We start from the raw sequence: 24860 nt of genomic DNA on the forward strand, positions 1-24860 counted from the left end.
AAGTTGTGTATTTAAAACCAAAGTAGAATAAATTTTTAGCCGATATTTATTTCAGTTTCATTTACTGATTGTACTGAAACTGTTTATATGTACTAGACACAAAACTAAACCTCACAAAGTAAATAACAACAATAATTAAAAAAAAAAAAAAAAAAAAAAAAAAAGGAAGAATTGTAAAGAAATTATAGTGTTAGTTATATGAAAATCCACTGTAAATTACTGAAGATTGATTATTCAGCTTCTATTTACACAGGATTAAACTTTCAACAGATTCCGGAAAATCCTGAAGAGTCGAGAATGAACAGGAAAAAATTTCAAATATGCATCTGTAAGACATCATTCAGACATTTGGTTTTTGGAAGGGAGCGTTCAGGAGAGTATGCCTGACAAGTTGGCTCATTATGGGGCAAGAGGCCTTAAACTCAGTCTTAATTTACCAGATGCACCAAAAACTTATTTGATCAAACTAAAATTATTTTTAAAAAGATTTTGTCTACAAATGAAGTAAGTAATTTTCAAGGGCTTAATTAATTATACATAAATCAAATTTTCACAAAGTGCATGGTTAGACAGAATTTCGCTGAGGAACAGCAATTTTTGCCATCTTCATGATTAATTTAATATTTTATTTACAACTGAAACACGTAACAATTTTCAAGGGCTTAATTATACACGAATTTTTATACAGGGCATAGTTACTATTAGACAGAAGTTCACTGATGAACAATCATTTTAATCACCTTCATTATTAATATTTTACTTTACAACTTACTTTCAAAGAAGCATGCTACATCCAGTAAATTTAATATAGTGCAGTTCTATATAAAGTTGTCTGATTTTTAAGCATTTAAATATGTAGCAGACATGGCTGAGTTTGACAAAGAAAATATATGCAGTTAAGACTTGCCATTTTCCCTCAAGAAATTAGATAATAAATATAAACCTAATTTTTGCAGAAAAAGTAACATAAACTATGTTTTTACATAGTTTATGCTTACAGAATATACAAAGAAGAAGTTCACCCAGAAAAAACTTCTCCCTATCTTCGTAACTCAATGTATTCTAGGCACTTGTTTTCTCGATATGGAAATACCAACAATTTTAAGCTTCTTTCTGCAAATTTTCAAATTAAGTTCCCCCTGCTGGTTAAAAAGGGACCAGAGCTCAATAAAAGCAAGTTTATCAATGATCGAAAATCACAACTACTCATTATCAAAAGATGCAATATAAACACTCAGATGTAGACGCAACTCGTACTATTCAATGATGTACTGCTAAGAGTATGAAAAGCGAAATACCTAGGCGTGATGATAAATAACAAATTAAAATGGAACAATCACATCACTGAAATTAGTAAAAAAGCAGAGCAATCAATAACCTACTTCCGACCACTGGCAAATATTCTCCACTTGACTTGCATCACCTGCCTGGAATATAACTTCCGAAAACGACTTTTGAAACTGCAAAGAATCCAAAACATATCTCCGAATCATGAACAACACACATTACTAGGCAAGAAATCAGCGCTTACATGGGGACTTTATATTTTTAGAAATAGAAACCACTGAAAAATTCCGATAGTATGAATAAAAACATCTATAAAAAGCACTACGCTGCGATCACTTAAATAACTAATTATGAGGCATTAAAAGAGGACAGATAATCAATCTTTTGCAGTCCAGCACGAATCCTAGGAGTTCCTAAGTTCAGAAATCCTAAGTTCCTAAGTTCAGAAAAGGAAATGGTAAAAGTGAATTTTCAAAAGAAAACTGATACACATTTAAATATTCTGGCACAACTACATGGGAAAAACTAAAAGATAAAAAAGATCTTCCTCCTTTGCCCCTCTTTTGAAAGATTAAGTAATTCTCTTTATATACAGTGAGCAAAGTCGTGTATAAATCTGAATACAAGACAATTATTTTAAAAACATCTGTTATTATATCAAACCAGAAGAGAAATGTGCCAATATAAAATTTATAATTAAGACAAAAAGGCAGTCTTAAATTTTTAACAACACTATTGATTTCAAGGGCAGTCAAACATAAGTTCCTCCTCTTTAGCTACAGGAGAGAGGAAGCTGACATATATATCCAGAACTACACCCATCTAGTTCCTTTTTTTTGGGGGGGGGGCTAGCTTTAAAGCTGTTACTATAGTTATCTTAAGGCCAGTTTACACCTCTCCAAGCAATCTGCAGCGAGCCTCTCGCTATGACCTTTTTCACAATGTAAATGCTTACTCCGTTTGAACAGAAATCCAGGGAAGATGAGTCAGTGATTCTATTTCTACTTCCAAAACGGTTGAAAATCTATCCCGGCAGTAACTCCAAGCAGTGCTCGAAGAGATATTGTGACCAAATTTTCTGTCATGTCGAAAATTCGAGATAAAGCAATAATTTAATTATGGCATTTTTTAATGCATACGTGTCTAGTGAAGTATTATGGTATACTTTATAAGGTATTTCTCCCGCGTTCTTAGCATGCCTTCGTGGTGTTGTGGTCTACATGCTGGGCGGGTATTTATGTGGTTTGATTCCTGGCGAAGACGTTGCTCATTTTTCATGATTCCTGCTTCCCCCCCAAAAAAAACATAATGTCTCTACAGCAACGCCCAAACTAAAAGGGTGGTGGATGATGCTTCTCCGCAGCCAGTCGCCCTTTAAAAAGGAAGTATATAAGGTATTTCTCCCGCCTTCTTAGAATGCCTCTGTGGCATAGTGGTACCTTTGGTGTGTAGCATGCCTTTGGAATACGCTGAGAGAGGATTCCAAAGGTTCGTGGTTCGATTCCTGTTGAGGGTGTTGCTCATTTTTGACATCTGCTTCCCTCGAAAAAACCTAATATCTATCTCTTTACCTTGTTTACCAATATCCAATATGACCAATTGTTTACTATTACCTAAATACAACATGAATATAACTACTAATCAGAATGAATTTAGGATTTTGATAATTGTACATAAAAAACAGAAGAAAATTAAATTACAGTATCAGATTCAAAATATTTACTTTAAACATTTATTTCTGAATTTTCTTTAACCAAAAACAATTAATTTATATGTTATTCAACTACCTAATAAAATACAGTTATCAATTAAAAAATAACTGAAAGAGCAAACATTTGATTTTGTCAATATAAATTTTAGGGGGAAGGGGGGAACCATTTTTTACTCATGGCCAATTACATGCAATAAAATATAATCTAAAATTTTGTTTATAGACTTTCCTTTTTATTGGAACAGCAAATTAGATTTTATTTACAAATGATCAGTTGGAAAATTGATTTAATGCTCCCAATTCACCATAGCGAGCCAATCAGTCACGTAATGATTTTTTCCTTTCATGATTTAAATAATAAATGCACATGAAAAAGAAAACAGCATATTTTACCTATTATTTTAAAATTAATAAAAAAGTATTATTAATTTTTTGAGCATTATATATTCATACAGCCCATTTTCAAGTTTTGCCTACATATGCTCTCCCAGAAGAATAAGAAAATTCAAGATAAATTTAATTTGAGCAATGCATTGCATAAAGATGACTATATTATTAAAATTAAAAAAAAAAAAAAAAAAAAAAAAAATTAAAATTTAGCTATAAATTTAACAAATCAATAAAAATAATTTGTCTTCTACTTCATGTCAAGTCTGTTACCTTGAGATGATTTTATCCACTATTAGTTTATAAATCTGCCTAAAGGTAGCAGTACATATTCAAAGTAGTAAAGCTTAGCTTGACTAGTTTACCTATGTCACTAAATATGTACTGCCTTTTTTGGCGACTTGACATGAAGTGGAAAGACAAATTATTTTTATTGATATGTTGAAGAAAAAAACTTCTGTAATTAATTTTTAACCTGAATATAACACACTAATAGTTCCTATTTAAAATATGATTTTTTTATATTTTAAATTGAAGAAATATATTTATAGTCATGTTTATGCAATGCATAGCTCAAATTAAACTTTAAATATTAATTTAGCTTGAATTTTCTTCTGGGACAGGCTATGTAAACAAAATCTGAAAATGGGCATTAAAGTAAAAACATAGTATCTTCTAAACTAAAGCTATTTTTAATACAGTTTTTAGGCTGTTTTTCCAAATTTAAAATGCACATTTCTTTGCTTCAAATTGTGTCTTCTCATTTCCTGTTTCAGGGGGAAAAGCTCTTATAATCCCTGCTCTTTCAAGTCACTTTAAAACAGGGCAAGAGGGAAAATTATTTTAAGACGACTTTTTAAAATATAACTTTAATATGTTATCATTATTTTTATGATATTTATCCATGCTATTATGTTTGGAGGGAGTGGGGAACATCGAAAAATCCACAAATCTCTGAATAAAAATTTTTGCATACATACCAACTTGGAAATCACTAAACTTAGTGTCTCATAATAAAAGAACTCAAATTTCAAAACAGGGAAAAGTTTTTTTTAAAGTAATATTTTATGAACTCCTCAAAAATGAAATAATTTCAAAATGCTTATGTTTCAACTGATACAGCGCCTTGTGTCTAAAACTACTTATTTACCATTTATATTAAGTAGTAGTAGAAAAGAATTAAATTGTTAACTCATCCAAATACATATAAGTCAATAACATCGCTAAAAGGTTTTCCTCAAAAACGTTAATTCACACATAACGGCAGTTGTAAAAGTCAGATGTTGATGTCAAATAAAATTAAGGACCTTTTCCCAATTTTGGTCGAAATAAAATAAATAAATAATAATAAAAACAAGGACTTTTAAGGATTGTATAAGCCCTGCATTTTTAATTAAAATTAAAAAATTTAAATTATGACTGATTGAAATAGATCCATCAGTGTGAAATGCTGTAATGCAGGCAGTTAGTTTTTTTTCATCTAATGTATTTCTTTCACATAAATTCTCGCTGCTTTAATAAACTTTTTAATAGCAAATTATCTTAGAATGGATGCTATCAGATCCACAAATTAAATTAAGGTTATGTCATAAACATAGCTAAATCCCACTTTCAGATCCACAGAATTACTTGCTTGTAAGAACTATAATTCCTGAATAGCAACTTCCAATTTTTCTACATTGGAAGAATTGGAACACACTCCTGCATACTAATAAATATTCAGTTATAAGGTTTAAAAAAAAAAAAACACTGTATTTCTGTGATAAATATTTATTATGATTATGCACACAACCCTTCCCTGATGTGATTCAGAAATGAGACTTTTCTCCCTCTGAAAATTTACAAAGACCATTTTAAAACTTCAAATTTTAATCACTATAATTCAAGTGTTTTATGGCTGTCTACAAAATGTTAAATACGTATTATAACATACCTATGTGCATTTATGCTATCCATGAGAAACAGTCAAAATAAAAGGATTATAAATCAGATCACACCTGCACCTAGTTTTGACTAGGAATTTCTGTGCATCAGTCGTACAAATGGCTATTCCCCATTAAAGGCATACACTTGATGAAAAAGAGCATGCTACTGGATCCAAAAGTTTTCATATGCTTCCCATTAAAATAAGTATATAGTTATGCCATATCTCTATTATAGGAGATGAAAAACGAACTTGGCAGATCCTTTTTTTTAGAAGGCAATTTCTAGTTTTTTTTTTAAAAAATAATGCCACTCTTTTCTTAGTTTCATCAATAGTTATTTGTCCTGGAGCAAGCATGAAGCTACTGGGAAGTGCACATGGGGCAATTGTGGAACACAAATTGGGAACTGCTGATCTAGATTATAACAAGGTGAAATTCAAATTCTTACCAACAAAAATACACTCAATGTATATCACTCAAATTTCAGTTTCTCAAATATGAAAGACTAGTTCCTTTTTACAAATAAAAATTACGATCATGAAAATATAATAGCAACATTGCATATAAATCAACATAAAATGCTACATACAGTTCCCAAATCAACGCAAGCTGGCGTTGTAGGTGCCCACGCTTGAAGCATGGTTGGAGGATAAAATGGAGGGCACACCTAAATGGAAAAAACAATAATCATTCACCCAAAATTGTTTTAAATTTTAAATAAACTTAAATATCAACAAATCTTCGGAAAGAATTCGCAGGACAAAACACAAAGTTAGACTACCTGCTGATTACTGTAACCTTCACCTGGAACATTTGCATATGTGTACTGAACAGGAGTTTGAGGCTGTTGTTGGTTTACATTCTGAGTGTTGTAAGAATCAGGATCTTGTGAGTTACCTCCTCCATTTTTATAAGAAGTAGTGAAAGGGGCTGAAGTAATAGCTTTAGCTTTTATACGAGCCTAAAGTTATTTAAAAAAAAAATTATAAATGATGCAAAAGCTAAATGAATTTTCAATAAAATTTACAGGAAATTAAGTAAAACAAAGCAATCTTAAACCTTACCATGATGGGTTTCCCATTAAAAGTCTTAGCTTCCTCCCTCAAATATCGGTATGCTTTCTGAGTGTCTTCATCTGTATCAAATAAAACATACCAGCTATTATTGTGGGCAAATTCACATCTGGAAAATTTTGGACAATTCTCACTGCTAAATAATTCTTCAAGTTCCTAAAAGAACAAAACATTGGAGGGGAAAAAAACAGTAAGATATCTACACAAATTCACATCAATTACATTACTATTTTTAAAAGATTAAACTCAATAAAATGTCTTAAAAATATAACCTTGAGCATATAAAATGATAGAACTTTAAAGGGATAGCCAAGGTTCATTATGATCTCTTTTTTTGCAAATTCTACAGAAAAACGATGTTACAAGTATTCACCAAAGTAAAACTGGATTATGTACACTCTTATCAGCTGTATAAAAAACCCAAAATCCACACACACACACTTTTTTTTTTTTTTACTTTTTTGGGTTAAATTTAGGACCACACTAGTTATCAAACACAGGGGATCATGACATAATTGTCAAAAATCAGTTTTCCTTTCAAGTTAATTTTCTGAAAAATTTCCTTTATTTTGTATAAATACTGTTGGTACGATTTATTCATGTTTAGTGATAACACTTAACAAACTGATAAAACTCATCATGGGTAAAAGCACAGGATTACGTGTCATTAGTACAAGCCTTGGACACCTGATAGTCAACAGCATGACTTTGCCCAGTTCTGTACCAATTTTGCAGAATTTATTTTGAACATCAGCCTAAGGGTTTTACTTTCCTCTTCCTCTATCAGTAAACCATTTAAAAAAGGATTTCTGGCTTGCTATGTATTTTAAGTACCATGCTACAAAGAGATTACACTCTTACAAACATACAAGCGTTACAAACATACCAGGATTTGAACTTGGGTTAAGAAATCCAGCAGCCTGTAATGTTAACTACTGGACTTATCACCGCTGCACATTTTGATCGCAGATTAGCTGAAAAGATCTTTGGTTTACACCCGATTATGAAACAAATATAAATTTTAGTTATATTTTAAAATCAGCATGATGGAAGCAATTTTTAATTACTTTTCCTTGTTAATTGCATTCTATGCTCCAATGCTAAAATATGCTAAAATTCCTACTGTAAATTGTATTTTCATATACTACAGAATTTTTTTTTTTTTTTAAGTGTGTTCCTGTAATAGCATTTAAAATTTAATATCCCTTAATGAACCAGCTGAAAATCAGATCAATGCTTGATTGTAAATACAGCACACTATAGATTTTAAACCGTTGATGTAGGGTTGGCATGCGGCAGACTACACGAATTCACATGCGCAAGTCCCCACAGGTTGTTGCAAGCTATTATGAGGTGTGAGAAGACATTGCAGAAGCATAATTTATTCAATTACAGCTCAACTTCACATTTCAATAATCATAACTTCAAGGCCAGTGTCAAGGGATTAAGCAATTTGCACTATATCTGTCGCCAAAAATTATCGATTTCAGGGAGGGTGACAAACCAATGAACCTGTTTCAACTATAACGAATGGGAGGATGTAAAATACAATTGAAAAATTATGACAGCATGATTAATTCAGTCTTCAATCTGTTCTACACAAGGCAAGAACTAAGAATGCTCTTGAACTCTCGACTAGTCTTGATTCTCACAAAACCAGGACAATAACATATAATTCTGATCTTACCTATGCATTTAAAATTAATTGTCAATACTCGTTATTTAATTAATTATAGACCTTCTCATATATTTATAATAAATTTCTTTAAAATACATTGAGTAACATGCAATCTAAACAAATCGCAAACCAGTCAGTTACCAATCTTTATATGGAGTCGGCATAACAGAAATATGCACCGTCATCGCCTCACCCAATTCACATTTTCAATAACTGTCTTATTGCATTTACTTAAACAACACACACATTCTAAAAAATGCTTGCCATCATCTATAATTTTGATAGATTGTAGCAAGGTTTTCAAAATGTTTGAGGCATTTAGTATTTTCGAATCTACGAAAAACATAAAAATGAATTTTTTTCATATACTCAACATAACTTGAGAATATGTAAGGGTTGGAACATAAGAATTGTTCTTTTTACACACTCGCTTCTGTTCACTTCTAATTTCTGCTTTAAAAATATAAGATACGACAAGTATTACTTTAAAAATATCAACCTAGTTGTGCCTGCATTAAATGTTTCCAAGAACATATTGTCAATTATAAGCTTCAGTTTTCTTTGCCCCATATGGCTGATGTTTCTTGATTGATAAAGGCACTTTTATACTGCCTCATTTATGGACCCATCCTTTCAATGCTTTGAATGGCTTTTTTTTTAAATCAATGTTCATTTATTATTCAGAAGTCTGGGCTTTTGTCTAGAAAATTTTCATCAACTGGACTTTTGCTTATGGTAGTTTTAATGCAATAAAAAATATTTTTTTTTCAACTAATCAAATTTCACATCAAGTGACTTAATACCCAAAGAAGCAAGTGGCTTACTCTTCCATCTTTAAAAATCTGAGTTTGCATTTTAATGAATTTCATATTTTAAGAGAATGCTAAATAATCTAGTTATACGAGATCCATGTTTTTATACAACTTAAAATCTTACATTTTTTATTCTAAAGTATCATAAGTTACACATTTTTCAGACAGCCATCAGCCATCTAAGGCAAATGCAAAGATAAAATTAACAATCAAGTTTCATAATAAAGCTACATATACAGATAGCTCTCCCCCCTACACAACAAAATAATGGTAAAAGCTCACAGAATAATATTCAATAGCCGGATATTTATTTATGACAGTATCAGTTAGTTCTATTCATACCCTGTGAATTAGGTTGCCACTCAAACAGGGGAATGAAATTCTGACTTGATATTAAACATATTGAAATTAACATATGTGGGATGGCACTGTTCATTATAATCGGATGACGTGACAAGCTGCGAGAATAAATTTTTTACTGTTCCGATGATAGAAGACAGACGATGATGCGACTGAAAGATGTTTGCATGTAAAAGACGGTCGAGCCTCTTCATCTGTAAATATCATCTACTTCCTTTTACAAATGTAATCATTTTGTGGTTTGCAACAACTATTCATGTTTCATTAAATTATAAAGTTTTCCACATATCGGAATAGTTTATTAACCCCTAGACAGCCACCTAATAAGTAAGTTTACAGACATCATATTTCCAGACAGTAAGTACCGGTCTTACAGATTTGGGGGTTCAGGCTGCGATGAGCCTAGGAAGAATTATGACGAATATTAGAAAAGAAAAGAAATAAGTTTTTTTTTTAAATTATTTCCACATTGTTACTTCTAAGAATAGTGCTGTACAATACTGTGAATTAAGATGCCTACCTTATATTCCTAGAATTTCAAATCCTTTAACGACTGGGCCTACTACGTCAATTAAACTCTTACATCAAATTGTGTTAGGAACTTTAGGTGATAGAAAAAACAGAGCAAGATTGCATAACTTTTATGGTTTTCTATCTGATTTTAATATTGAAGAAACAAAACAAAAATTACTTAAAACTCTTACTGCAAATGATTTTATTTCTGTGTGTAATTTGTTACATCTTAATTATGATTCAAATCCTGATAAAAACTGTGATTTAATATTGAATAGTCTTTGTGATTTTAAGCTTCTAAAATCGGAAAGTGATGACGAGTTATCTGATGAAAGTGTTTATGATTCTGATAAAAATGATGATGATGTTAATTCCGTTCGGTAAGAATCACCTCCCATAAATAACTCAGTGGATGAAAACATTATAATGCCTAGCAATATTTCCCTACATTTTCGTGATATCTTAGAAACTGTTTCTGAATTTAATGGCACCGATACATATCCAGTTGAATCCTTCATTGGTGATTTAGAAGAATCTTTTAAATTATTTAAGTTATCGGAAGAATTACAGAAAATTGTGTTTGCTAAAAAATTGCTTACTGGTTCTGCTAAAGTATTTATACAGTCTTTAAAAGGTATAATGTCATGAGACAAATTAAGAAATCTTTTATCCGAATTTGGTTCTAAAATAAACAATGCACAAATTCATAACATATTGCAGAAACGAAACTTAAAACCTGGTGAATCTCTTTCCGAATATTTAATTGCCATGCGTGAAATAGCCAGTCGCGGTTCCGTTGATGATTCATCAATTCTTGATTATGTAATCAATGGGATACCCGATCAGAGTAACAACAAAATTATTTTGTATGAGTGTAAAACTATTTCTGAATTCAAAGATAAATTACAAATTTATGAGAAAATTCGTGTTCCAGATACGAAGAATAAGGGTTATTCAAGTACTAACACACAAAATAAAGCATGTGCTATCCAAATAAGGGTAAGGAACCAAGGTGTTATAATTATGGAAGTTTAGGTCATAAATGTAACTCGTGTAACAATAAGAGTAAAGGATATAAGTGTTTAAAATGCAATTTGTTTGGAAACAAAGCTGTAGATTGCTCCAAAACATCTTCTACCTTGGATATTTTTATCCAAGGTGCCAAAACTGTAACTCCAATTACTCAAACTTGTCAGAAAGAAATGCATAAAACTGTTAATTTAGGTAATTTGCAAATTGATGCTGGTAGTCAAGTAACGCTAATCCGAAAAGATAGGTTCTCCTGAACTTAAGTCGGCAGATCTACAGTTAACAGGGTTTGGTACTGGGAAAACTAAGCCTATAGGAAGGTGAATTCGAAACTGATGGTTCGTCATTTCGATCAAATATTTGTGTTATCGCAGAAAACAAGAAATCTGAGAATGATTCTGAAGAGCACAAAAATGCCCATTGCAATGGAAATGGTTCTGAAGAAGCATTTGAAAAAGTTGTTAATTATGGTTTTTTACTTCCAAAACCAGAAACTGATCTTGTTAGTATAGTTCCTGTTACAGTACAGAATGTGATCAAACTGGACACTTCAGCTACAATCAAAGCAAGTGGCACTGATTCCCTGATTGTGAATTCTGATGATGTCCTGAGTGATGCAGATTTTGCTGTAAATGAAAATGATGCTATTAAAGATGAATTAGTGCAAAAAGGAAACTCAAGCACAATACAATTAGCTCTGAAGCCAACGAGGAGAAACCCCACTGAAGAAAGAGATTCTGAAGAGAAGCATTTTCCCGAAGAGTCAGTTGCTAAAGATGATGAATCAAATGCGAATTCCACTAGAACAATTTCAGTAAAATACCTTGCAATAGATAGCAAAAGAAGCCGCTGAAGACGAAGGAACTACAGAGACCATCGAAGAAGAAGAAGAAGAGAACATTGAAAGGCAGAAGTCAGTCAGAAAACCTGATCACAATGACGCTGATACAGAAAGCAAAGACGGACAAGAGAAATTAAAGAAGGTGAGCAAAAAGAAACGGAAATGCAGATTCAGAAGATCCAGGAAGAAAACCGAAGGGCTTTGATAATGAAATACTGATTTTGATTATTCCTGATTTAGATTTTACCTGACTTGACTAATCAAGAAGATGGTGTCTTAAGACGACGCATTCAGATGTTTAAGAAGACATAAATACGAAGACGAATTGTTCCAGAAAACATAAAAGGAAGACGTGTTTGGGAAATACATGCATTCAGATAGACTGCTAAAGATGAACAATACTTGAAGAAGAGCTAAAGCTGTTATTTTTGAAGATATTAAGATGACTTTTCCCTCAATGCTAACTAAAAATCTTTTTTTTTTTTTTTTTTCTTTTTCTTTTTTTAAATTTTATTTTTTCAGATCCCTAGGTGTGATGGTGGTACCACGCGAATGCGAGGCCGCATTCAGTCAGAATAAGCGAAGCAGTTGTGGGATGGCATCGTTCATTATAATCGGACGACACGACAAGCTGCGAGAATAAATTTTTTACTTTTCCGATGACAGAAGTCAGACGCTTCCTCCATTAAGACGATGATGCGACTGAAAGATGTTTGCTTGTAAAAGACGGTCGATTCTTTTCATCTGTAAATATCATCTATTTCCTTCTACACATGTAATCATTTTGTAGTTTGTAACTATTCATTTTTCATTACATCATCGAGTTTCCCATAAATCAGACTAGTTTATTAGTCCCTAGACAGCCACCTAAGAAGTAAGTTTACAGACATCATATTCCTAGACAGTAAGTACCGATCCTACACATATGAAATAAAACATATAGAAAATTCCAGTCTATCCGTGCATTGTATAATGGCTGTGCTAAAAGTTAAATTAATTACGGTACCACTTGAAAAAAACAAAAACTTGCCAATTATGTACGACTTATATGTAATATAAACCTCTAAGCATTACTATTATAAATACAATAAAAGTTGTTTTCTCCACTGAAGATTGAGGTTAGAATCTGACCAATCTGGATTAAAAAATGTCTTTTTTTGCAGTTAAAAGAAAGAAATCTATTTAATTGTATTTTAAAATAAATTCAGGTATTTTATATTTATTTAGCAGCATACATAAGCAAAAAATATGTGCATTATACTGCTAGAATTATTGTTGTCATTATACTGCTAGAATTAGTTTCAGGATTATGGCAGAGAAAATTTCCTGAAATTCTGAAGTATTATTTACAGATACTAAAATTTAGACGGAAGAAGCAACATTAAATTATCCAAATAACATAAAAATAAAGATAATTACTTGAAAATTGAATTAGAATAATCAACTATATTTTGGCAAAGATATTAAATGGTTAGCCTACATGAGCAATTACAGTACGAAGTCCTCAAAACCAACACCAATGTTTTCTCATAGGCTTTATGTATGCACCTTTAATTCTCCCCTTCATGCATAATAAAACACCTGGAGAGTGCATACTCTTAATTTCACTTCGACACTAAATAAAATACCTTGTTATTGAAGAAACAATCATTTTAGCATAAATCTGTACAATCAGTAATTTGGCTCCGTTGCCGCATATCTGCTTACATAGACACATTGCTGATTTGACGCCAACCTGGCGAATCATTATTTATTACACTTTCATCACCGCAGGTTTATCAAAACATAAAAACTTGAGTAATGACTTATGTAATGATGCCTAAACAAATTTTTTTATGTTAGTAATTGAATAATAAAGGAGTACGGTAACCTTTTGTTGACATTACACTTCGCGATGATTACAGATTTAAGTTAAATGCGTTAAAATGTTGAAGAGGAAAAATTTACCCAAAATTTCTTTCCATAGGCTAAAAATAGATTTTGTTGATGATACTCATAGACCCAAAGATTACACTTAGGGCTATTTGAATTAAAAATAACTGATTTGTTATTCGCAAAAACCCAAAACCAGCTCCAGGGCTTGTATGGCCATAGAATTTAGGACCCACAGAGACTGCTTCAGGCACTAAGATATCTAGCGGCGGCTCTCAATAAGGCTTAAGTATATGTGAGAATTTATTTATTCGGCTTATCAGAACAAGCCTTAAGCATGCGCAAGAAATAGACATAATTATAATAAATAACTAATACAATTCACGCTTAATTGTCTCAGTGCGAATTAGAAGCAAGATAAAATTTAACAGAACTGGTCATTAGTCGCCAAATCATGATGTATAGCCAAATATGTATAGTGAAGGATAGCTAAATTTGATAATGATAGGCGCTAATTTTAAAGGTCTTTGGATATCGAAAAACAAAGGTGAAATTTTCCAACAGGGGACAGTGCACGATGATTTTAGCAAAAATCGACCCAAAATTTGAAAATAAAAATTTCATATGATAATATTCTTCGGTTTTAACTCTATCGTCTAGAAAAAACCGCTTTTATGTAAAATTATTTTTAAAGAAGTTATAAGCGTTTGAATAGGCTTGTTTACCTTTTTTTGTGACATTTAAATGTCAATAAAAAGGTAAACATTTGAGAAACATTATTTTAATTTCCGCAACAATATTTTTACTGTTAGTAAGATATAAATGTGTAAGGTTATGAAGATTGCAATTTATGAAAGTTCGTTTCACGGATGACTTACCCAGACATTATAAATATCCAACAGATGTCATATCTTTTTTTTTTGAAAGTGTAGCATTCCTAAAAATATGAAACCTAAACCTCATTCAATGATGAAAAACAAATCAACAGTAAATGTTTTATCCAAAATATTGCCAGTGTATGAATGACTAGCCAGCAATCAGCTTATAGCATGATCCATATCTGAAAAAATACAAAACACTAACGAGAGTTCACATAGCGACATTTGGGAAGAACTGCCCGAAGGAAATTGAAAACAGACTCGAAATAGCTGTTATCACAGCAATTAGTGAATTCAATTTTGAGTGTTTAAATAATTTAGGTATGGAACATAGATATAAATTCATGTTCAATATCTATTGGAAAGAGGCAAGATAAACGTCGTATACATCAAAGCAAAAAGAGGGGTTCGACTGGATACAAGAAAAAAAAAAAAAAAACAACTATGTAAGGTAGGTATACATAATGAAAATGTAAATGAGAAAGAGGAAACATATGGTGCAGGACATTTTAAAAGCGATTCTTTGTTAAAAAAATGTATTTGGATGAACTTACTAAAAGTGTTCGAGAAAATTTCTAAAATAATATTAAATATTTCTTACCATTCTACGATTTTATTAGTAAAAACATTATTTATGCATATGTACAATAATGTTAATATATTTTATATTAAATAAAATCATATATTAGGACATGTTAATATTGTTATGTTTTTCCTATTCTTCTGACACCAGTTGTTGCATTATTTTCTTCCTTCCCATTTGTACGGGGTTCGTAGATTTGGAGTGAATAACGACGACACTGGATGAAGTATCGAAACACCTTTTATTAGACAGAATTGTCAGGACAGCTCCAAAACACGTTTTTACAGTCGTCGATGAACTACTGTAAACACGATGACACGATCAGCGACACAGCACTAGAGTACAGCTTGCGACTCTGCTTTGTCATTCTCGGAACTCCATGCTACAACTTGCGATGCACTCGACGACACTCAGAGATTAGCTCCCGACTCTGGTTCAGTCGTTCCCGGAGCTCAACACGCTCTCTCAACGATGCACTAACCGCAATACCCTAAGAGACTCTTCGATGCACTCGACGACCCACTCCGCACTCACTGGCTGGCTGTCCGCACAGACTAACTAGATGAGACACACACACTGACTGACTAATGCTTTAATGCTGAATACTTATGCTTTACTAGCCAAGAAAGCTTGGCTGTCGAAAGCTCTGCTGATGTAACGCCCTGAGGGCACTTCACATGGAAGCAATTATATGAATTCCCACAATGAGAGGATGCAATGAAGGAGAAAAAGAAGAGGAAAGTGGACCATGGTCTCTGAAGGAGTCACAAATAGACCTGACATATGGGAGTAGGTAAATTAGCAAGGAAGGCAGTCAAGATGTGAAATACTAGAATGGTCAGAAAACTCAGTAACATATGAACAGATACATGAAAAGTATATACAGGAATATGTTACAGACAATATATACTACAAATAAACAAATGCAAGCTCATGTATTCAAGAACTCATGCCAATTATGCACGAGAGATGAAACAGCTTAGGTCACGAAATTATGGTCGCGCAATCTGTGCGCAGTAAATGGACGGATGGTAAAGTCCTTCGGATCTATGCAGTAATTCAGTGTGGCACTAAAGTTTCCTGTGTCAGTGAGGAGTTCTTTTTTGAAAAATTTAACATTGAGTCTATGCAAGTAGACGTCCATTGGCTCTAGCTTGAGATCATTGTGAAGCAGAGCATTTCTGATATAAAAGTGGGCCCCTGTAATAATTCTCAAAATTTTGTTCTGCACTATCTGCAGCTTCTTGATGTCAGCAGGAGAAGCGGCGGCCCAAGCCGGTGATGCATAACTCATGATGGGACGCAGAATTGCAATGTAAATATGGCGTTTCCTAATAAGGCTAAGTCCAGAGTTTTTACCTAACAGGACATAAGCTGATTAGCAGCCGCTAAGGCTTTACCAGCAACATGTCTAATGTGAGTATGCCAGGTGAGCCTCTGATTGAGTATAACCCCCAGATAATTCGCATTATTAACTCTTGGCACACGTTGTCCAAAAAGATACAGAGGTTGCACTGAGGTATTATGGAGTCTTCTGCGCCCTATAAGTAGGAGTTGAGATTTCGCACCATTGATGGAGATCTTCCAATTAGCACACCAGTTTTCAATTTGAATAGTAAAGTCCTGAAGAATGCTAATGGCTCTGTTGGGTTGGATTGATCTAACAGCTACTGCAGTATCATCTGCATAGCATGCTAGAATCATATTGTTACTAAGATTTGCCTTAGGAAAGTCCGCTGTGTAGAACAAATACAGCACCGGTCCCAAACAGGAGCCTTTACTGACTGACTGCAGACTAGCAGAGTTTATATAGCTTTTGGCCTGTGTTCGAGAACATTCTGGGCTAAACCGGTAAGAATTCGTTTCAGAAGGTTCTCCAAACGTCCATGGTACATCACCAATTTTGTCACTGAATGGGTGATTTCTTGCCAAATGTGGCAACCATGCCCTCCTTGCTAGTTTATGGCAGCCCTAGAACTGCTTTGCGGAGAAGCTATCTCACCTCGCCTGTACATTTCGTAAGAATATTATAGATAAGCACAAAAATATTCTTAAAATGTATTTTTCTCATAATGAAATTTTCGCAATTATTGCATCTTCAAAATGCTCCATGCGCTTTATATTCAAAATGACTGTAATATGTAATCTAGATTCCCATTTATACATGTAACAAAAATTAATATGCATATTTGAATGCGAATTCACCGAGAGGATAAAAGTCCAATTAAAGTGTATTAAAGTGGGAAATTTTGTCCAAAATTCAGGTATATGTGAAAGAAATATTAATTAAAAACTAACATTTTATGCAATTCACTAATTGATACTAAGTTGTGTTTGCAATGCATTTTTAATAAAAATAAAGCAAAAATAACAAGAAACAGAAAAAATTAAATCGCATGGAGCATTTTGGAAAATATATATATATAGTAAAATACACATGCATGCAAAATTTCATAAATCTATGACAATAATTAAAAAAAAGTATTTGAACGTTCACTGTCCCCTTCAAATTTTGTAAAGAAATGTGGAGAAGCTGTAATAAATGAAGATGATATAAAAGAAGTTTTCCATTGTGAAGACAATGCTTTTCAATCATCAATCAATTAATGAATGGCAAAATCTGTAGTACGATTCTAGATCCAGGAAATTCTGCTACCGATAGTGCAGACAGAGAAGTTACTGAAAACGAGAAAATTTCGATTGACAAGTTAGTCGAAATTCTCGAAACAGCAGTTACAGGACTTCAACAATGTAACTAAAACAAGAGATTATGTCTGTCTACAGAATTCAAGAGAACATATCAGCACAAAAAACGAAGCTACTTAAACAACTTACATTGAAAGAAATGTTTAATAAGGTAAACAAATATTAAGCTTCTTTTTTTTTGTAAATTTTGATACCCTTCAGATCATAAATACTTCATTATTTCACAAATCACGATTTCATCTTTTTAATTTTATAAATTCTACATGCCATCTTACTAGATGATCTAATATCCAGAAAAATCCAAAATCCAAAATCGGCGAAGTCCTGACGAGTCCGGATTTCGGACTTTGTACAGTACTATTTTTTTATTTTACTGGAAAATGAAAAATAAGGCATTTATTAGAAGGAAAAAAAAGGGGGGGAGAAGAGAGGTTTAAAAAATTTCGCAGTAAAATCCTAGTATACGCTACGGCCATGGCCCGATTTTGAAAATTGTCAGCAACATCAAAATGACCTGTTCACTGCTCATCATATCATATCGCTAAATCCAGTGTATACAGTATATAGAGGTTAAACCGATTTTGTTTTATATGAGAAAAAGCATTTTCTTTAGTTCAACATGCATTGCACATGTGCGAGTCTCTTGACGTTGATTTTTTCCGGTGTTCCAGGTAGCATGGCAACTCTGTGTCAAGAAACTAATTTTGAAGAGTTCTCACCCATGGGAGAAAACTTTCCATGTATCACCTTATACAGAATCAGATGCTTAAATTACTCACACACTAAAGTTACTAAAACATATTAATTAAGTATAAATTCATATTAAAGGAAGTGTTTTGTTCTTTGGGGAGGGGGAGAATCAGAAGACCTGAATTTTGTTAAGATTCTGAAGTAAATGATCAAACATAAAAATACTTTTCATGCAGGTCACTGAAATGGAACAGTCAGAAAAGGGTTATCATTATAAATATAGCACACATTTCTGCACACGGAAATTAAGTACTTTTAAGGGCCATTAGTGAAAAAAATTAAGGGCCAATGAGCAAATGGGAAATGAATAAGTTCAATTAAAAATATTATTCTATGCCTGAATTTCACTTTTGTAATACAATCCTAAAAATAAAATAGATCCCTAAGTAGCATGCATTATTACTAAATATGAATTAACTAACATAAATAATTTTAATAAGTTTGAGAATAAACTTATTAAAATTATTTATGCAACTTATCAAGTAGCATTAAATATTTTACACTTATAATAGTTGGACATATTTGAAAGAAGATAAGTGACATTTACATTTTACTAACAAGTAGCTTTACGTTGATTTTTTGTGTCTGTTTTTGTCACACACTTGGTCAGTCTAGAGTCGTGTTTCCCAATGTGGGGCCCACACCCCACAAGGGGGCAATGCGATTGTTAAGAAGGGCAATTCGAAAATGGACTAAGGATTTAAGGGAACAAAGGACGTTCAAATTTCTAAATATGCTTCATGAAGTCAAAATTTTTTGAAATTTCATTTTTTATTCTCCAAAATAAAGAAAAAGTGATGTATACGTAAAAAAGTTTTTAAATTGCGGTGCATTTAAAATATTTTATAAAGAATTCTCGCTGTAGACATAGACATTTAAATGCTTTTAAAAGGCATTTAAATAACTGACACATTATGCTTTCCAGACGTTTCTCGCACATTTCAGCCAACGAATTTATTATTTTTTTACTGTATAAATGGCAATCAGTATATTATTCTTTCCTTGAATGGCAACAGCAGCTGCTTTGAGCTTTGTTTATATTGATCTTATATTTATTTATTTCAGCCCTTAGTGAAATGAGGGGCGCAAGCAAGAAAAAAAGTTCGTCGGTATTCAGAAGCATATTTTAAATTTGGTTTCATACCTGGTGCATAAACCGTCAACTTCTGTCTTTTATGCCAATAACGCCTGACCAATGAAACTAGGTCGTCTTGAGGAGCATTTGAAGGCGAAACATATTGCTGATATTAATTCAGATTCGAATTATTTTCCCACTTTAAGGAAAAATTTTGAAAAAAGAGTAATTTTAAAGTCTCTATTTACTGCTCATAATACAACTGTTAATCGTGCTTTTGAGGTTATTCATCAAATTTCATTACTCATCGCTTAATCTGGGAAAAGTCTTACTATAGCGGAGAATTTAATCAAACCATCAATATCAGCATTTAAAACTGCTCTTGAAAAAGATGACAAAGACGTTAAAGCTATGGCACTAAATAATAGTGTTTGCAGAAGAAAGATGAAACGAGTGAGGATATTGAAAACAACTTTTTGAAAAGCTGAAAACAAGAAAATTTTCGGTGCAATTGGATGAACCAACTTTGAGAGACAGTGAGGCCGTACTTGTAACTTATGTAAGATATATTCATAAAGGGGATTTTGCGGAAGAAATGTTCTTCTGTAAATCATTAGAAAGCACCATTACCTCCAAAGTTATTTATAGTAAGCTAAAAAATTACTTAGATATAAAAAATATGTCAATAAAAATGTAATACATCTTGTACTGCAGATGGTGCCCCTAATATGATGGTTGAAAAATAAAATAAAGCGCGGAATAAGAGAAAGGGTTGCTTAAAATTGATAAAACATGAGAATCCAGAAACGCTTCTTGTGCATTGTGTTATTCATAGAAAAAACCTGGTAGCTAAAAACAATTAGCCTGTTCTAAATGAAGTACTAAATTCAGTTATAAAGTGTATCAATGCTATTAAAGCTAGGGCCAAATGTGAACGTCTTTTCAAGTAATTTTATGAAGACTATATGGGACTTGTACTTCACACTGAAGTAAGAAGGAAAGGGAACTGCTTGGAAAGATTTATGGAACTATTTGATACTCTTAGTTATTTTTTAAGCAACAAACCTGTAATGAAAAATCCATTAACGGATAATAACAAGGCAATTGTGAGTTATATAGCCAATATCTTATTATATTGTGAGTTATTTAGCCGAAAAATTAAATATATCAAATAAACAACTTCAAGGAGCAAATAAAACTTATGTCGATGGAAAAGGAAGATATTTGCTTTCATTACCTTTGTTGAATTATCTCAGGCATATACAGTCAAAAGTCTTTAATCCGGACTCGTCGGGACTTCGGCGATTCCGGATTATAGATCATCAGTTTAAATCTGGTAAGATGGCATGCAGAAATTATAAAATTAAAAATATGAAACCGTAATTTATAAAATAATGAGCAATTATGATCTAAAGGGTATCCAAATTTACCAAAAAAGAAGCCTAATATTTATTTGTTTACTTTATTAAACATTTCTTTTAACGCGCGGATGCGTAAAGCATACCTTACGCATAGCCGAAATTAGAAAATTGCAACCAGAAAACTGTGATTTGTATTTGTGATATTTATAATGACGAGGAATTTGATTTAAATCATATAAAGACGGAGTACATCGAAATTAAATGCTACATTTAGTAAGGAATTATAAGCTGACTAAAATAAAAACATCTGCCCTGAAGATAACGAAAGTGTTGACAGATCAACTTCCAGTTCATTGCGCGCCCTGACGTGCCCCCCCCTCGCGCAGAGCAGCGTGAAACTGTAAACAGATTTCGGAACGGTTAGATAAACAAAGGATATGTTTTTATCCATTTTTTGTAGCAATTCGTTTTTTTGTTTGATGGACATCGAAACATACTTTCGTTTTCTAGATCCTTTGGGAGCTCCAGCATCGGAAATTCTATTTGACATAATCGAAAGTTCAAGCTTACTTTTAGAAAATTGCTCTTACAGTCTGCAAAAAATAATAAGCCGGATCCAGTTTGAAGATTAAGGAACAACGCCATTATCAACATTAACTGAAATAGATAATTAGATAATTTTAGCTTAAACCGTCCTTTATACATTAAACACGCACGCGAAAATGTATTCTGAACTTGCGCAGATGCATATGCGCAGTCGTAAATGTCTTGCGCGCACGAGTAAAACGCCTATGCGCATGCGTATATGCGGCGCATGCGCAGAAAGATTTTAGCTTTGAGGTCCGGATTATAGATCATTCCGGATTACGGGTGTCCGAATTAACGACTTTTGACTGTACTACTTACCACAAAAATTTTGAAAAGTTTCATTGGCTCCAAAAATGTGACACGACTACCACTATACTTGTTATTGGCGACCATCTGAAAATTTTATCGGCTGATTTAAAAGATTTTGTAACTTAAAACGAATTAATTTCCCAACTTGGATGATGCAGCCAATGCTAGTGGATTTGACTGATAAATCAAATATGCAGTAAAAAGAAGAGAACTCGCAGAAATGCAAAATGATGAGTCAATTAAAACTTTATTTAATTTAAAAGAAGCTATGTCATAGCTTTGTGAGGAAACCAGAATCAGATATCCAAATGCAACAAAATTTGCAAGAGAACTATTGTTACCGTTTCCATCTTCATATTTTGCTGAATGTGGATTTAGTGCCATAAATGTTTTGCAGAGAGAAAAAAAAAAAAGGGGGGGGGGGTATGAAACCAGGAGACTTGAGACTCAAGTTATCTTAATTGGAACCTGACATAAAATTTCTTTGCAGCAAATATCAAGCGTAAGGAACTCGCTAAATTTAAATAATAAAAATTACCAATACTTAACATAATATATATATATACATTAAAAAAAAAAAAAAAAAAAAAAAAAAACTTTCACTAAAATGAGTTTGTTTTTGAATTTCAGTTCTCCATGTTTTGAAAGTTCACTTCCTGCGTTTGCTCAGAAAATTTCGTAGTCATTTCTTCCTAAAAGCTATCATTCAAGTTTCTTTCGTGAACATTTCAATTTTTAAATATTAAAAATTATGTATATGCTAAGGGGAGCTTAAGAATTTTAGAGAGGATTAGGTAGGGCATGGCACAAAAAAGGTTGGGAAACACTGGTCTAGAGGTTTAGTAAATAGCAGGTAGATTTTATGTCAAACGGCATAGATTAAAACGAGAAGTAAGATCATAATCAGTATGATATAGCAAGTATAAACAGTATTATACAGAAGAATGGAGATCTTTTTTTCTAACTTGTACAATAATCATGATCTAAGACAGTGAAATAAACACAATTTCTCTTTTAGTGACATGTAACACAAAAAGACTATGAAAAACTGAAATCAACTTTATTGCATTTTTTCTCTGATTATTCTGATCACTGCAGATAGTCAATGATATGTCATTTATATTCTCAAGCATTAAAATAACACATATTAAACTCACCTTTAAAGGTGTATTCTCTGGAATTTCTCTTAAGATAAGGACACCAGATCGAGGATTTGGACGAACTTTTTCACCAGCTTCATCAACTTGGACAACTGCAGACTCTGTAGGGAAAGAGCACTCAAATATTAACTACTGTTAGATATACTGCAAGAAAATATTCCAATGGAAGTCATTAGAATATTATATGCTTTCTCTTTTTAAAGCACAGATTTTGTACTAATACACAGTTCAAAACTTTGCCAAGTTTCGCTGAAAATTTTTTCTAATTAAATAATCTACATATTTAGAAGTACAAGCAATATTATGAGCATGTTACAAATGAGGGCAAAGCACTTATTTGGCTTCATTAAAATATTTTTCAACTGGAACCTTTGCAGCAGTTACAATGTGTAAACAGCAAGTTATTTTTCATAGAAGCTCCAATGACAAGTTATTTTTTTAATTTTCAATCTGCTTTAAAAGTTGTAAATAAGCATTTTACATTTATTTCTAAAAAGAAACATGTTTTCAGGGCAAAAAATCAATATATCTAAATATTAAATCAAAAAATTTTCATGTATAAGATAATCTGCATTAATACTCATCTAAATCTATCTAATATTTAAATGGTTACTTTACATATCATTGAGTGCCATACCATTCTACTGTTAGCCTAAATAAACTACACACGTGTGCAAAATTAAGACAATTTATAAATTATGTTTATAAACACATAGATGATGGAATGAGATGGAGAACTGTCGGCAGATGGGAGGTAGGCCAATCACAAGCGCAGGTGGCTACAGAGCTCAATGTAACACCTAGCGTTATTTGCAATTTTCATATCCAGAAGACCTGGAAAAGGTCGACCAAGATTTACAGTAACAAATGAGGGTCATTATTTGGCACTTTAAAAGTGACAACAAAGTACTCCTATAGCTTCCTAGCTCTCACGTTGTCAGGGTTCGTACACATTTCTGCACACGGAAATTAAGTACTTTTAAGGGCCATTAGTGAAAAAAATGAAGGACCTATGAGCAAATGGGAACTGAATAAGTTCAATTAAAAATATTATTCTATGTCTGAATTTCACTTTCGTAATACCATCCTAAAAATAAAATAAATCCCTAAGTAGTATGCATTATTACTAAATATGAATTAACTTACATAATTAATTTTTAATAAGTTTGAGAATAAAATAAACTTTCTGCAACTTATCAAGTAGCATTAAATATTTTACACTTATAATAGTTGGTCATATTTGAAAGAAGATAAGTGACATTTACGTTTTACTAACAATTAGCTTTATGTTGATTTTTTTGTATCTCATTTTGTCACACACTTGGTCAGTCTAGAGGTTTAGTAAATAGCAGGTAGATTTTAAGTCAAACGGCATAGATTAAAATGAGAAGTAAGATCATAATCAGTATGATTCATAACAAAAGACTCAATGTTTGTCGCTGCTTGTCTAGAGAGAGACTTGCTGATTAAAACAAACCTAAAGGCCTGATGTAGGCACGGCTGGCAAGTGTTGAAAGTTAGTGAGGCTCTTCTTAATGTAGTCAATGTCATAGCTTTGTGTAGATTTCCTGGGGTTATAACCCAGTTAAGGTACTTTAAGGCTCCAATAAGCCATTAAAGCACCAGAGGTGAAAAGTTATTTTGTATATACAGGGTGTTTCATAGATCATGGGACAAACTTGTAGGGGTGGAGCATACTAAAACATGCATTTTTTGTATAAGAATATAGGGTATAAAGTGACGGGTCAAAGCAGGAATTGGGGGGGGGGAAGAGAGAGAGAGAGAGAGAAAAATGTGTTTGTACAAAATCAACGCAAAGTGCTTCTTTGCAGCAATACAGTATACACAATAAATGTTCAAAAAAGGGAACACTAACAGTAATAGGAGCTACAGCTGTGATTAGTTGGCAATACAGCGGTAGTGAGCCAGACAAACCACGATCTGATGCATCAGCGGATCATT

At 32.5% G+C, this 24860-nt stretch overlaps 1 protein-coding gene across 3 annotated transcripts in view; it reads right to left on the reverse strand.

Annotated features, from left to right (window-relative positions):
- The window catches only part of Larp4B (La-related protein 4B), a 327432-nt gene that overhangs the window by 42087 nt on the left and 260485 nt on the right, over nucleotides 1–24860 (reverse strand). For 2 of the 3 annotated variants that reach the window (XM_085815336.1, XM_085815338.1), the window contains 5 exons: nucleotides 22896–22999; nucleotides 6375–6539; nucleotides 6092–6271; nucleotides 5900–5977; nucleotides 1383–1460 (listed from right to left, as the gene is read on the reverse strand). In XM_085815336.1, coding sequence (XP_085671462.1) covers nucleotides 1383–1460; nucleotides 5900–5977; nucleotides 6092–6271; nucleotides 6375–6539; nucleotides 22896–22999 — 605 coding nt within the window. The remainder of the gene's footprint in view (nucleotides 1–1382; nucleotides 1461–5899; nucleotides 5978–6091; nucleotides 6272–6374; nucleotides 6540–22895; nucleotides 23000–24860) is intronic. The other variant, XM_085815337.1, reaches the window with a different exon arrangement.

This window comes from Stegodyphus dumicola, chromosome 4, assembly GCF_044657685.1.
Source record: "Stegodyphus dumicola isolate Sdum_Otavi_A_Nest chromosome 4, ASM4465768v1".
Classification (NCBI taxonomy): Eukaryota; Metazoa; Arthropoda; class Arachnida; order Araneae; family Eresidae; genus Stegodyphus; species Stegodyphus dumicola.